This window comes from Sus scrofa, chromosome 8, assembly GCF_000003025.6.
Source record: "Sus scrofa isolate TJ Tabasco breed Duroc chromosome 8, Sscrofa11.1, whole genome shotgun sequence".
NCBI lineage: Eukaryota > Metazoa > Chordata > Mammalia > Artiodactyla > Suidae > Sus > Sus scrofa.
In genome coordinates this window covers 67,647,603-67,663,869 of record NC_010450.4, presented here as the reverse complement: position 1 = coordinate 67,663,869, position 16,267 = coordinate 67,647,603, and the positions used below count along the sequence as shown (strand labels likewise).

The window sequence follows — 16,267 nt, the reverse complement described above, 5'->3', positions numbered from 1 at the left end:
AATGGGCAGCCATTGGAGTTCTTTTTAAAAAAACAGAAGTAAAACATGACATCATTTAATGTTCTATAAAAGGTCATTCTGGTTGCCATGGGAGAGGCAAAAGTGGAAATAAAGAAGCCAGTTGGGAATTTACTACAAAGAAGAGAGAACAATGGCTTAGACTGATGGGGATGGAAAGATGAGGCCAGATTCCCTCATTTGCAGGTAGATTCAGTAGGGCTCACTTTGGATTTAAGGATTTGTACAGAGTGGTAAAGAAGAGAGAATCAAGGAAGACTCCTAGATGATTTTCAGCCTCAAGCAGGAAGAAAACAGGTCATGTATTGAGATACATTTGGGGAGATGGATTCTGGACATAAACTTGGGATATCTATCAGACATCCAAATGGATAAGTTAGGTAGGCAGCTGTACATACACAGGCTCTGGCTCAGGCTCTGAGGAAGGATCAGACTGAAGGTAACCAATACTCTTGGCATCCTCACTGCTTAGCACAGTGCAAAAGATCCACTGGTAAATTATTAAAATGAGTATTTTATAAGTTATAAGAAATCCTGTAATAAAGAAAATTGTTTGTAGTTTAGATTTCCTAAACAACTTCAATCATGGAAACTTTTCTTCCCCATGTTAACATCTTGTTCTTTAATACATATTAGAGACCACTGCACTAGCACATTAAACCAAGTGGGTAACTTCCCAATTTACAGCATACGCGTAGCACTTCAATTTTATAAAGTGCAACTCCATGACTACATAAAAGAACAGGTCAAGGGTTGATCAATTCACTATTTATGTAATACTCCATAAAATGTTATAATCTAATCCTTAGAAAATAATAAAGCACTTTACAAGAAAAGGCCAATTAGTTTCTACATCTGTGAAGTAACATGAAGTATCATCTCAGCTATAGATGAAGGCACAAAAGTTTAATCATTCATCTCTGGTCACCCTCTGAGCTTCTGAGTTGTATATAGGTTTCTGTTTCCTTTGCCCAACATTAAATTCATTATTCTAGTCAGTACATAGGAGATTTTAGGAAGTGCCTACAGTCGAATGTCTAGGTGATTTCCATGCAACAGCAGTAACTGCATTTTCTGAATCTTATTTACTGTGCTGGACTGTTAGAAACCAAAAATTTGCATGTGCAGAGCTCAGAATGAGCATCAATCTGCAATTGACTTTGCAGTAATTCCAAATATACTGGTATTTCTACCAAGAAACACCTAGGGAGCTTAAACACCACTTCTTTTATAAAAACTTTTCCTAGGAGTTCTCGTCATGGCTCAGTGGTTAATGAATCTGACTAGGAACCATGAGGTTACAGGTTCGGTCCCTGGCCTTGCTTAGTGGGTTAAAGATCTGGTGTTGCCATGAGCTGTGGTGTAGGTCGCAGACCTGGCTCGGATCTGGCGTTGCTGTGACCGTGGCGTAGGCCGGTGGCTACAGCTCCGATTAGACCCCTAGCCTGGGAACCTCCATATGCCGAGGGAGTGGCCCTAGAAAAGGCAAAAAGATTAAAAAAAATTTTTTTTAATTAAAAAAAAACTTTTCCTAACCTTCCATTAAAAATTCTCCATTCTCTCTTGTGTCTCATTGTAGCTTAAAGTACCTGTATAACACTTAACATATTTGTGCTTGTTCTCGTTCAAGATAGCTCTTTAAAATGAGAGGCTGTGTCCTCTTCATTTTTTTTTTTTTTTTTTTTTTTTTTTGTCTTTTTGCCATTTCTTGGGCCGCTCCCGCTACATATGGAGGTTCCCAGGCTAGGGGTCCAATCGGAGCTGTAGCTGCCAGCCTACGCCAGAGCCACAGCAACGCGGGATCCGAGCCGAGTCTGCAACCTACACCACAGCTCACAGCAACACCGGATCGTTAACCCACTGAGCAAGGCAAGGGACTGAACCCGAAACCTCATGGTTCCTAATCGGATTCGTTAACCACTGCGCCACGACAGGAACTCCTCCTCTTCATTTTTGTATCTGCAGTGCCTATTATGATCTCTGGCATAAAGGCAAAGAATCTGGAGTAAAGATCCAGCTTCTGATCTTGTCTCTGTAACTTACTAGCTATGAAATCAGCCTGGACATGATATCACAGTTCTGCAGGACCATACACAATACAGGAAATGACACTTAAAAATGTCAGTGGGGGAGTTCCCGTCGTGGCGCAGTGGTTAACGAATCCGACTAGGAACCATGAGGTTGCGGGTTCGGTCCCTGCCTTGCTCAGTGGGTTAACGATCCGGCGTTGCCGTGAGCTGCGGTGTAGGTTGCAGACGCAGCTCGGATCCCGCGTTGCTCTGGCTCTGGCGTAGGCCAGTGGCTACAGCTCCGATTGGACCCCTAGCCTGGGAACTTCCATATGCCGTGGGAGCGGCCCAAGAAATAGCAAAAAAAAAAAAAAAAAAGAAATGAAAAAAATGCTCAGTGGGGAGTTCCAGTTGTAGCTCAGGAGGTTAAGGACACAATGTTGACTCTGTGAGGAGGCGGGTTCAATCCCTGGCCTGGCTCAGTGAACCTGCTGAGACTCTGGGATCTTGTGATTCCCCAAGGCTACACGTAGTTATATAAACAAATTCTAATGAGACTAATCTTTTTTTCTTTTAATTTTTTTTTTTTCTTTATAGGGCTGCACCTGTGGCATATGGAGGTTCCCAGGCTAGGGGGTCCAATCGGAACTGTAGCCACCGATCTACACCACAGCCACAGCAATGCCAGATTCTAGCTATGTCTGCAACCTACACCACAGCTCGTGGCAACGCCAGATCCTTAACCCACTGATCGAGGCCAGGGATCAAACCTGTGTCCTCATGGCTCCTAGTCGGATTCGTTTCCGCTGTGCTACGACGGGATCTCTAATAAGTCATATCATATAAAATTTTTGTTTCCAAGTATGTAATATATTATAGGCATATGCTAGATGGTAGAGATTTAAAAATAGTTTTTAAAACTGTTGCATCTTCAAAGAGGTCGCATTCTCTGCTAAGGAAGAAAGGCCTGAAAACTGACAATACAGTATCTTTTTGATATGGGCTACATTAAGACTAGAGAGGACAGTGAAATGGTAGCTAACAAATTGGGAAGTGGCACAGGTCAGGAAAAAAGAGGTGGCTTCTAAACTAAAGAAACGGGGGTGGAATGGAGAAGGGCAGTCTAGCCAGAACAGCAGAATAGCATTTACAAAGGCAGGCAGAGGGGGAGAAAGGCATTGTAAGAAATACTAATAAAATAGCTAAAGGCTGCTGTGAGGGGAAAGAAGAGAGGAGGGAGCAGATGAGGCTGGAGTGGTAAGCAAACACCACTGTTAGGGGGGTTCTCTGTGCCTTGGGTCTTTGCCAGCCACCTCCCGCCCATCCAGTTGCTCCCTGAGAAGCCCAAGGGAACTGGAGGAAGAAAGTGGGCCAAGAGATTCTGGCCACCTCCTTTCCCTATTCAAAACCACAATGCTGAAGTGTAGTAAGAGAGACAGCAGTGCCAAAATCAAGCAGGGCAGGCCCCCAAATCCATCCAAAAAGAAATAGCCTCTGCCTAAAAATACAGTAGCACATATCTGCAAAACTCCTGCTGTTGTGCATACATGAACATACTAGACACATCTTATCACTTTTATAAATACCAAATGCAACTACTTCACACATATACCCAAAGAAATGTGTATACTCAATGGGATATCAATAATCTTTAACCTTCATTAACCAGTGGACTTAAAACTAATGAATTCAAAACTGTTGAAAAGTACATCCATATAACATGCTGGTCTCCAATTTAAAGACTCTTGAGGACAGAAACTACATCCTATTTATTTCTGAACCCTCACCTCTCTCCTCCTACCACCAGCACCTAACATTTTGCTTATACACAGAAGATTACAATAAATATGTACTGTCATTATGCAGCAATACCATGCATTTGTTAAAATAGTTAAACAAAATTTGGATGCAGAAAAAGTTTACATACTGGACTTGGGAATTTCACGAGCAAGGATAATCATAGTGTTTGTACAGGGCTCTCCGGTTGTTGAAAACCTCCGTTTACATTCTCTCATTCAATTTTCACATCTACCCAATGGAATAGGAATTTCTTTCCCTGGTAAAGAGAGTAAATAGAGAAGAAACTAAGTGATGTGCCCAAGGTCGTGTGGCTAGTGACAGACCAAAAACTCTGAAACCCAGGTCTCCTTACTCAAAGGCTGTTCTTTCCATGACAACCTTCAGTCAATCAAAAATATTTATATATTGAGGACATATTCTCCAAGCAATGTACTAACATGCTGGGAAATACAACAGTGAACAAATGTTACAACACAGTCCAGGAAGGGGGGAAAGACCTTAAATAGTAATAAATAATTACAATGTGCAAAGACGACCAGAGAATCTAAACTTGAGGCCTACTAAGGAAAATATATATATGTTCACTGAGATTTGTTAAAGATGGTAAGACAGACTTTATTCAGGAGTGAGATAGGCATAGGGACCACTGCAGTGGTACTTCTCAGCAGGGGACAGAGACTGGGTTCAGCTCCAAATACAGCGTGGGCAAGTGGGAATTTATAACCAAGGAGCAAGGTCCAGGGGTGAGTGGACAGAAAATTACTAAGAGGAAATTACCAGGGTAAAAGGGACTCTGGTTAAACTGACCTAACAAGATTCTTGCTAAAGACAGGCCGAGACTGATTATAATCACCTGGGCATGGTGGTGGAGGAGGAAGCTGATCAGATACTGAGGGTAGCAGGGGATTCTAGTTAAACTTACTAGAGCGTTCCTGCTAAAACTACACTCTACAATTAAGAGCACAGATGGGCCTAGGAGAAGGTTTAAGAAAATCTCGTCAAGCAAAGAATCTTCATCAGGGCCTCAGAGTCTCTCCAGGACAGAAGTAGTATTATGTTGAATCCCAAGGATTTTTCCTCACTTTATTTTATATCATACACAGGCATCCACTCTACTAACTATTGCCTAAGGCTTCTCCAACTTGAAGGTGCTTTTCACCTAAGGACCTTATGAAAAATGTATTCGAATTCAAGGATTAGAGCCTGAAAGCTTGCATTTCTAAGATACTCCCAGGTGATGCCAAAACTCCACACTTTAAGAGTCTAAAGTAGACTTCTTGGAGTTCCTGCTGTGGCACAATGGGTTCAACAGTATCTCTGCAGCACCAGGTTGCAGGTTCGATCCCTGGTGCTTCAGGATCTGGCATTGCCACGACTGTGGTGTAGGTTGCAACTGCAGCTCAGATCTGTTTCCTGGCCCAGGAACTCCATATGCTGCAGAGCAGCCAAAAAAAAGAAAATAAATGAATAAATTATAAAGTAGACTTCTCAAGAGTTATAGTTATGCATAGATATTGGTCTCCTAGGTCCTGGGGATGACCTTCTGTCACCACAGGGTCAAGAGTAGCCTTTCTTCCCAACAGTGCTAAATAAAATGACAGTGGTACTTTCCTTTTCTAAATATTGAATGACCAAAAAAAAAAAGTAAAGATATCTCTAGAACCTATAGTTATCACTAAACAACATAGTCCCAACACCTTATAAATATGTTACCACTTGAGCAAAAGCTAAAATTAATGCAGCACAACTGAGGAACATTTTGGTTCCCAAAACTCTAGCCACCTAGAATACACTTTTGGGGGAAGTTCCCGCAGTGGCTCAGTGGTGGTTAATGAATCTGACTAGGAACCATAAGGTTTCGGGTTTGATCCCTGGCCTTGCTCAGTGGGTTAAGGATCCACCGTTGCCATGAGCTGTGGATATGGCATTGCTGTGGCTCCAGCATAGGCCAGCAGCTGCAGTTCCGATTGGACCCCTCATCTGAGAACCTCCATATGCCACCGGTGCATCCCTAGAAAAAGACAAAAAGAAAAAAAAAAATATATATATATATATATACTTTTTGGTATAGTTCAGCTCTAACTATAACTGAAGAAAAAATAAATTTATTTCAGTCCTTGATAACTTGCCATTTCCCAAATTAAAAATTGAGAAGGTTAACAAAGGACTGATTAAAAGAATGAACATCTGGCAGAGAAGACAGCTTGGGGAGTCCTTAACCATGGGGTACAGACACAAGCATCAGTCCTCCAAACCACACTGTGCTCTGGTCTGGAGGCTTCAGTTTTGACAAATCTGTTTGTTGTTCATGGACTCAAACATGTAATTTTTAAGGATTGAAAATAAGAGAACCAGCTGAACATTCAGCAGAAAGTGGGGAGAATGAAACCAGGCATATGTGAGTAAAACCTATAACCAGCAGGGAGTTTTTAAACAAAGAGCTATTTCAGTAGTTAAATCCAATGCTACAGGGCACCAGCAAACAGATTCTCCAAAGAGGAGGTCACACTGCTGCCCATCTGTCTGGAACATGATCTGGGCACCAAGATACCAGCAAAGTTCCCATAAAAGACTTTTATCCCACTGCTTCCACTTTAGTCTATATTTACACTGAACTGCTAAGAAAATAAGTTAAACCGTTAACTATTTCTACAAAGAAACACACAAAAATTAATACTACAATTATTGAATTAGTCTCATCAAATTTCAATGTGAGAACAACAAAAGAACTTAGGAGGAAAAAAAAACAATAATGGTGTTCCCACTGTGGTGCAACAGAATTGGTGGCATCTTGGCAGTGCTGGGACACAGGTTCAACCCTCGGCCAGGCCCAGTAGGTTAAGAATCCTGCATTGCCAAAGCTGCGGCTCGGATCTGATCCCTGACCTAAGAACTCCATATGTCTCAGTGCGGCCAAAAAAGGAAAAAGAAAAAGAAAATAAAACAATACTATCAATAAAAGAAGATCCGATCTTTTCATTACAAAGAACAATTAGGTTACTATTGCCCAAATAATGTTTGTTTACCTTCAAACTCTTGCTTTTAAATTCTAGCTTTAGAAAATCAAAGTAGCGCTGATACATATAACAATAAACCTACAGAAACTGGCTATGATTTAGTAATCAGAAAAAATGACTGTGTTTATAAAAAATAACAGCTACAAGCAACCATCACACTGTTGAGATACTGACAGTATCACTGCTGCACACAATTACAATTTACTGAGCAAGGCCTTTTACATTCAGTGTCTCTAATCCTCCCAACATCTCTGAGATAAACACAGGATTTATGGAGGAAACATAAGATACTATCACACTCATACCACACACAGTGGCATCTCTGACTGCTTTCATCCTTAGTATGACTGAAGCAGGGGCCCACACCTGCTCTGGAGAGGAATTATGTTGGCTGGATGACAGCTGGAGGAGAACAGCTACATATACAGAGGTCTGAACAAAAAGGTATATTGTGGATAACAGGAGCCAGGTTTCCCTGACAAAGGAGAAAGTGAAAAATTCATAAAGGGATAAGACTAGAATGAGCCTGTGCTCAGAATTACAGGCATTAATGTGAATTTAATTGATATACATGGATAGGTATAGGAAAAAATAGCTCAAAGCAGCAAAACATCTACAGTAAGAAGCACACCTGTCACCTAAATTCTGGTTTCCAAATACTATTCTCACTGGCCAGAACTAAGGCCCTTAGAGAAATGGCCAGTTACAGGGCTGGGGCAGAGGCTGTTCACGATAAACCTGGAACATCCGGTTATGCCAGAAGATAAGGGGCTGCTCAGGGAAAGACAGGAGCAAATCAAAGGCACCCAGAAGCCAGTCCGAACAGGACTCCCACTAGCCAAAACTGAGACAATCTAGGCACCAAAATAAATAATAGTACTTACACATCATAACTCATTAAATAAAACAGGAAACCATGAGCCCACACTGATATTAAAGAAATAAATAAATGGGAAGAATAAGTGTTCCTTTATAGAAAGAATGTCAAATAATGTAAAAGCTATGACAGAATTAGAACATTGGCACGCATCACAATCATAATACAGTGAAAAAATATCAATGGACAGTAAAACCAGTAGGTGAAAATGGAATGAGGAATAGGATAGTTGGATAGTCTCAAATACTTCCCAACAAAATATTAACTACAAAGAGAAAAAGTATATAATAACTTCATGGTGGAGAATCTTTATAGACAATCTAATCAAATGAATCACCTCCAATAATGGACACACATTATGCACACCTGATAAGATACTGTAAACACACATCACTTCTGGGAGTTCCCACCGTGGCTCAGTGGTTAACGAATCCAACCAGGAACCATGAGGTTGCGGGTTCGATCCCTGGCCTTGCTCAGTGGGTTAAGGATCTGGCTTTGCCATGAGCTGTGGTGTAGGTTGCGGATGCGGCTTGGATTCCGTGTTGCTGTGGCTCTGGCATAGGCCAGCAGCTGCATCTCTGATTCAACCCCTAGCCTGGGAACCTCCATATGCCACAGGAGCAGCCCAAGAAATAGCAAAAAGACCAAAAAAAAAAAAAAAAAAAAACAACAACAACAAAAAAAAAAACCCACACATCACTTCCGTGACTTTTTTTTGCTTTTTAGGGCCACACCAAGGCATATGGAAGTTCCCAGGCTAGGGTTCGAATCAGAGCAACAGCTGCCAGTCTATACCGCAGCCACAGCAACTTGGGATCTGAGCCATGTCTGCAACCGACACTATAGCTCGAGGCAACGTCAGATTCTCAACCCACTGAGTGAGGCCGGGGATCAAACCCACAACCTCATGGTTACTAGTCAGATGCGTTTCCACTGCACCACACTGGGAACTCCTACTTCTGTGATATTTTCACCTCAAGTGCATAATCAGGTCTAACCACACAGAAACATCAGACACTTTCAAACTCAGAGATGTTCTACAACATGACTAGTGTGTAATCCTCAGAAATATACAAAACTCTGGGAGTTCCCGTCATGGCACAGCAGAAACGAATCCGACTAGGAACCATGAGGTTGCAGGTTCGATCCCTGGCCTCACTCAGTGGGTTAAGGATCTGGCGTTGCTGTGAGGTGTGGTACAGACCAGTGGCTACAGTTCTGATTAGACCCCCTAGCCTGGGACCCTCCATATGCTGACAGGTGCAGCCCTAAAAAGACAAAAGACATATACACACAAACACACACACACTTCTGCAGCATATGGATCCCAGGCTAGGGTCCAATCAGATCTGTAGCTGCTGGCCTACACCACAGCCACAGCAATGTGGGATCCAAGCCGCGTCTGCAACCTATACCACAGCTCAGGCAACACCAGATCCTTAACCCACTGAGTGAAGCCAGGGATCAAACCCAAATCTTCATGGATACTGGTTGGGTTCGTTAACTGCTGAGCCATGATGGAACTCCCAGAAGTATACATTGACATACAGAATTCACAAATGAAAAATCTGGTCTATGTGCAGTAGGGATCCATTTATATATTTTTATTTATTTATTTATTTATTTATTTAATTTTTTTTTTTGTCTTTTTGTCTTTTGTTGTTGTTGTTGCTATTTCTTGGGCCGCTCCCGCGGCATATGGAGGTTCCCAGGCTAGGGGTTGAATCGGAGCTGTAGCCGCCGGCCTACGCCAGAGCCACAGCAACGCGGGATCCGAGCCACATCTACAACCTACACCACAGCTCACGGCAACGCCGGATCGTTAACCCACTGAGCAAGGCCAGGGACCGAACCCGCAACCTCATGGTTCCTAGTCGGATTCGTTAACCACTGCGCCACGACGGGAACTCCCATTTATATATTTTTAAATACATACAAACAAAACTGAGAACAGATTAGAAAGTGATATCACAAAATATGGTAACTATCTCTGAAGATGTGATTATGAGTGTTTATTTCTTTTTATTATCAGTATTTTGTGATTTCTCCAACATGTGCATGATTTTTATGCTAAGAATGAAAGTCAAAATGATTTTTAACTATTATTTGAGTTTAAAGATTTCTATTTTTTCTTTCACTGTTATATTTTTTTTATGTATGATTCCATAAGAAATGTCCAAATGATTCTCAAAAATCCATAGAGAGAGAAAGCAAAAAATGTTATGAGGACACTGTTATATTCTTTTTTTTTTTTTGGTCTTTTGAGGGCTGCACCTGCGGCATATGGACGTTCCCAAGCTAGGGATCTAATTGGAACTGTTGCTGCCGGCCTAGGTCGGTCTGTGACCTACACCACAGCTCAACGCTGCATACTTAACCCACTGAGCGAGGCCAGGGATGGAACCCACAACCCCATAGTTCCTAGTCAGACTCGTTTCAGCTGTGCCACAACGGGAACTCCATATTCTTGATGACCCTTAGAAAACAGTCCTGGAGTTCCCATATGGCTCAGCAAGTTAAAGATCTGGCATTGTCACTGCAGCATCTTGGGTTACTGCAGTGGTGCAGGTTTGATCCCTGGCCCAGGCACAACCAAAAAAGAAAAACAGTCCTAACAATATGGTATTAATACTGGTCATGAAGGACTTCTCTGTTTAAAAACAAGGCCTATCTGAATATCAGTCCTTTTTATAGAATTTATCAGTTATAAATAAGGCAATATGAGGCAGGTTCTCTGGATTTAGACTGCCAGGATTCAAATCCCAGCTACCCCACTGACTGGCTACATAATTTTGAACAAATTATTTAACCTCTCTTTGCCAGTTGCTTTATCTGTAAAAACAGTGTTGCTGCTAGCTATTAAACTGAGTTACTTATTTAAAGCATTTAGTGCCTGGCACATAGTAAGCACTAGCAAGCTATTCTTTTACAGGTGAAGATGCTGAAGCACTAAAATCAGTTAAATCATCTGCCTGAAAACAAAGATGCTGGGATCTGGGGGTGTAGGAGGGCAGTGTTTGGAGGAAAGAAGATAGGAAGAGAGAAGAGAAAAGAGGGAGACAGAGAGAGACACATGTAAACACAGCTAAAACCCTGGGTCTCCTTTCCTAAATTGCTATTGTCTTGAAAATATAAATGGAAACTGCCTAGCATAATGCTCAATACATATTTCCTTCCTTTCTTCCTTCCTTTCCCAACCTCTTTGTTTCTTCCTATACGGAAGCAGACCTGGTTTGTATTCATTCACGTTCCCAAACCACCTTTCCTACAGACTTCTATTTTAAAGTTAACTATATTTGTTTTAACTCTGTTCCAACCAGCTAGCCTTTATTAGGAACTTACAGCTTAGTCTTTTCCTAATCAGATGTTTTTGGAGAATTCCATCAGTCAGAAGAGACTTACAAAGACTTGTAATCTAAAAATGCTAGAAACATAGAGAACACTCTATATACTTTTTTTTTTTTTTTTTTTTTTGGCAACATGTGGAAGTTCCTGGGGCCAGGGATGGAGCCTTAACTACAGCAGTAACCCAAGCCAAAGCAGTGACAATACAGAGTTCTTAACTGCTAGGCCACCGGGAAACTCCTCAATGTACTTTTTGAGTGTTATTAAGGATCACTCTGATCATTAATTTCCCTGAATTTTATATGCAAAAAAATGTCAGGAGAGGAAAAACTCCGTGTTCTAATTTTACCAAGGCCAAAATCAGGCCAGAAACCTGAAGTTGGTGATTTTACCACTGTAGCAAAAGAGGAGAGTAAGCTATGTTACTGATAGGTCCCATCTAGCTCTCAAATTCTACACCCTCTTGAAGAACTGAAAATGGACAATTCACAGGCAATTCCATGCCTCCATGATGTTTCCTCTGACTGAAATCTCCCACTTCCCCTTACCCTTTTAGAGAACTCTTATTATACCATCCATTAATTATCCATCACACCTTACACAATGCCTTGCACGCAGCAGGTGCTAAGGATGTGTTTAAAGATCTGAGTCTACAAAGTTAAATTAGGTTCTGTAAAGTTTTTGGATGTACCATCCGGGAATTTAGCTTAATTTGAAGATGCACAGAGGTCAAACTGCAGCACAAACAAAGCTTTGTCCCAGTCAGATTCACACACACAGTGCAAATGTATTCTGAGCCATTTGTACAAAAGCTACACAAAGGTATGGAAATCCTGTGAAATTGGATTGTGATGATAATTATACAACTACAGATGTGAGAAAAAAATAAATAAAAACAAAACAAAACAAAAAAGCTACGCAAAGGTATCACTGCTGCAGATTATCTAAATACCATCCGAGGATTACCTAACCTACCTCACCTTCCTACCTAAAGCCTCTTTATCCTGATCTACTTTGTTCCATGGCATTGACAACCTCCAACCATACTATGTAACATACTGATGTTCAGTGTTCATGGTCATTTACCAGAACATAAGCTTTACTAATGTAGGAATTGTTGTCTGTTTTATTCATAAATGATATCAGTGCCTACACCAGTGCCTGCACAATGAATGATTTTTTTGGGGTGCCGTACCTGTGGCATATGGACATCCCCAGGCTAGGGGTCGAATCAGAGCTGCAAATGCCGGCCTTCACCACAGCCACAGGAATGCCAGGTCCCAGCCAAGTCTTCTACCTACATCACAGTGTGAGGCAACACCGGATCCTTAACCCACTGAGCAAGGCCCGGGATGAAACTTCGTCCTCATGGATGCTAGTCAGGTTCTTAACCCATTGAGCCACAATGGGAACTCCTCGTTGGTTTTGTTTGTTGGGAGTATTTTGTTTGTTTGTTTTGTCTTTTTGCTTTTTCTTGGGCTGCTCCTGTGGCATATGGAGATTCCCAGGCTAGGGGTCTAATCGGAGCCAAGCCGTAGCCACCGCCCTACGCCAGAGTCACAGCAACGCTGGATCAGAGCCAAGTCTGCAACCTACACCACAGCTCATGACAACGCCGGATCCTTAACCCACTGAGCAAGGCCAGGGATTGAACCCACAACCTCATGGTTCCTAGTCAGATTCGTTAACCACTGAACCACGATGGGAACTCCTGTTGGGGTGCTTTTTGTTGTTGTTGTTGTTTGTCTTTTTAGAGCCATACCCGTGGCATATGGAGGTTCCCAGGCTAGGGGTCCAATCGGAGCTGAAACCCCCAGGCTACACCAGAGCCACAGAAACACAGGATCCAAGCGTCTGCAGCCTACACCACAACTCACGGCAACGCCGGGTCCTTAATCCACTGGTCGAGGGCAGGGATCAAACCCATATCCTCATGGATACTAGTCAGGTTCGCTGACTGCCAAGCCATGACAGGAACTCCTTTTTGTTTTTTAAAAGGCTGAACTCATGGCATATGGAAGTTCCTGGGCTAGTGACTGAATCTCAGCCACAGCTGTGGCAACAAAGGATCCTTTAATCCACTGCATGAGGCCAGGAATCAAACCCATGCCTCTGCAGTCACCCAAGCTACTGCAGTCAGCTTCTTTTCTTTTTTTTTTAGGGCCACACCCATGGCACATGGAGGTTCCTGGGCTGGGGGTTGAATTAGAGCTGTAGCTGCCAGCCTACATCACAGCCACGCAAGATCCTCAACCCACTGAGCCGGCCAGGGATCAAACCTGCAACGTCATGGTTACTAGTCGGGTTCGTTAACCACCAAGCCATGATGGGAACTCCCTGCAGTCAGATTCTTAACCCACTACACCACAGTGGGAACTCCTGAATGATTTTTTTAAATCAATAATTCTTCTATCTTAAAGCCCTCAGGAGTTATGAATCATCACCTTCATAACCCTATCTCACACTGCCCTTATTTCCTCAGCTTCATCCACTTATAACAGCCTTACAAGTAAGCTCCCAAGAACTGGAGGAAAGTGTTTGTATTTAACTCCTAAACTGCAGCTCTTTTTTTTTTCTTTGCTTATCTGTTGGTACAGAAATACTATTCAGGAAAGTAACTACACCAGCAAGGAGATAATAACCAAAACTTTGTTCTTTCACTTCTGATAATAAATATACCTATGTATAAGGTCTTCACTTCTGTTTCTAAACTGCTGGTGGAAAAATCAAAACCAAAAAAATGTTAGATTAAATTTTTGGACTGTCAAGCCCACCAGCAAAATATGTTGAGAATTTACTAATTGTTACATGTGACCTGACCGAAAAATTGTGTTCCAAATAGTACAGACCCACTAATGTGCTTATATACAGTAGTTATGGGAAGATTTTTCTTATGTAGCTAATATGCTTCAGGAGAAATGAACTTAAACCACCACATTTCTGTAAGTATTAAATACTGAGCCATGGAAAAGTAGGGTACTATTGTATTTTTATTCAGAAAATACCACCAAAACTTTCTCTATTGCCTAGTTTCAGCTAAATACAGTTCTTCCCTGCTTCAATCAATTTTACCTAGGAGTTCCAAGAAACACAGGCCCTTCAGAAGCAGCCAACGACCGCATCTACATTGCTATTTCAAAGACAGCTTCTAACTTTATGAAGAAACCTAACATGGGTAATGTAAAAACTACTCAAGGTGAGAAGAAGCTGCAAGCCCAAATGCCTGGATATCTTGAGTCAAACTAAAATAGGAAACAAAGACTTCCAAGTTGCTCAGTCATCTCATCTAGCACTATCTATCTGACAAACTCAGAATCCACTTCTAGGATGAGCCTAAGAGAGGTTTCACAAGCTCAAACGTGTTAGGCAGGTTGACACAAGCCAGATGTCTCTGTGCTCACTAGAAATATTGGCAAGCTCGCCTGCGGGTTAGCCTTCTGTGATCACTCAGTTTTGCTTAAACACCCTAAAAAGGATTAACATTGGAGATATCAGCTTGTGAAAATAAGGGTTAAATTCTCAAAATTCAGGTATCAATGTGATGACAAAAAATTATGGGATGTGGGGGAAAAAAGAAAACTGGAACAGAAAATATAAATGCTAATTTTCTCCACAACAGTAAAAGACATATAGGGTGGGTTTTAATTCCAATTTTTTATTAGCTTTCTAAGCACAGAAGAAACAGAGATGAATCACAACAAAGCCTTCAAAAAAGTAATTCCCCGGGGTGTGAGGTCCTGTTTTATGAGGACCTGAGGCTTGCCTGCTTCCACCAAACTCCCATCCAGCCACCCTATCTTTCTGCCCATCCACCCTCAACTCGTCTGCAATAAACGATAAGGGAAATAATGACCAGCACTAAATGTGACGTTGAGTTGCTATTTACAAATGATTTGCAAAACAACTCCCCAGTGGACCTAAGCAACCCAGGGCACACACCCAGACCCTACTTGGTGGTTGTCTAAAAGGATAAAGCCTTACTCTTCAGGGGAGCACACCGGCAGGAGGGGGCACCTCGAGAAAGCAAGGCGCTCCAGCCCCCAAGACCCCAGGCTGTCACCAGGGGATCCTGGCCCACAAGCAGCCTCGTTAAAGTGTTACCTTCACAAGACTTATCACCCCAACTTTCCACTCCTAAAACCTAAGTGGGAGTGAAAGGGTCCTGGGGTGAAAGGAGCAAGTAGAAAGCTCTATCTTCTGTGCTCAGAACCTAGAAAAAAGCAATGGGCAGGGCAGACGGAGACGGCAACCGGCACGCGTCGGAAACAGGCCGTGCAGGAGAGTGGGAGGTCTCTAAGCGTGCAAACACACGCAAGAGAGGAACACGAGCAAAGGCTGTGGTGATGCAGAAATGCGGGAGCAGAAATCGGATGTGTCGAGTTTGGGGTCGAGGTAGAGAGAGGGGGCTGGAGGAGTCCCTGCGTGCTCGAAGCGGGTTCGGGAGGCGGCGGCCATCAGGCTCCGCGAGCTCTTGGGTCAGGTTCCCGGAGACCTGCGCGGTGGGGACGCCCGGCGCGAGCAGCGAGAGACAAGGCAGGCGGTGGGGGCCGCGGCCCAGGTCGCCTGAACAAAGCCGGCGCGCGCGGGGTCCGGCTACTCACAACAAGAAGCTCATGTCGGCCGCGGGGCGGGCTGCGGGCTCGGCGGTCGCGAGGCCTCTGGGCGGCGGCGGCGGCCAGGCCAGGCCAGGAGAGGAAGAGAAGGACGAGGACGAAGAGGAGGCGGGGAGCGCCGGCTGCTCGGCGGCCGCAACTTCTTCGGCTCTGCTAGTTCCAATGGCAGGCAGAGGGGGCGGAAGTGGGAAGCGCACGGCTTGAATCACTCAATGGGAGGGGAAGCGAAGGGAGGCGGGGAAAGGGAGGCTCGCCTGCTCCCGGGAGAACTGCGTCGCAGCCGCCGAGCTATTCCCCACCTCCTGGTCCCCAGCCCCTCTCGGCCTCCACCAGCGAGCTCTCGCGAGAGAGGCGCGCGCCCACCCCACCCCTCCCGTTATGGTCCCGGGTCTCTCTTGGTCTGGACACCTTCGCAGCCCTGGACCACGCCCCACGAGTACGCAAGGGCCAGCCCGTGGGTCAGTCCAGTCTGCCCGGGTGGGGGTCGTGGCAAAGCACTCGGAGCTGCCTAGAGGTCAGGAAGGAAATGGGCTTCAGCGCCCGCATGTCAGGGTCCTGCAGTGAGGGATGGAATTGCCACCAGAG

At 43.6% G+C, this 16,267-nt stretch overlaps 1 protein-coding gene across 2 annotated transcripts in view; it reads right to left on the bottom strand.

Moving 5' to 3' along the window:
* The window catches only part of MOB1B (MOB kinase activator 1B), a 54,374-nt gene extending 38,366 nt beyond the window's left edge, over nt 1-16,008 (bottom strand). Inside the window, exons 1-2 of one of the 2 annotated variants that reach the window (XM_021100593.1) lie at nt 15,671-15,969; nt 3,955-4,083 (exon numbers count right to left, since the gene is read on the bottom strand). Coding sequence is in view for 1 of the 2 variants with exons in the window: in XM_003129073.4 (XP_003129121.1) it covers nt 15,671-15,684 (14 nt within the window). In the remaining variant the exon portion in view is untranslated. Of the gene's footprint in view, nt 1-3,954; nt 4,084-15,670 lie in introns of both variants that reach the window. The other variant, XM_003129073.4, reaches the window with a different exon arrangement.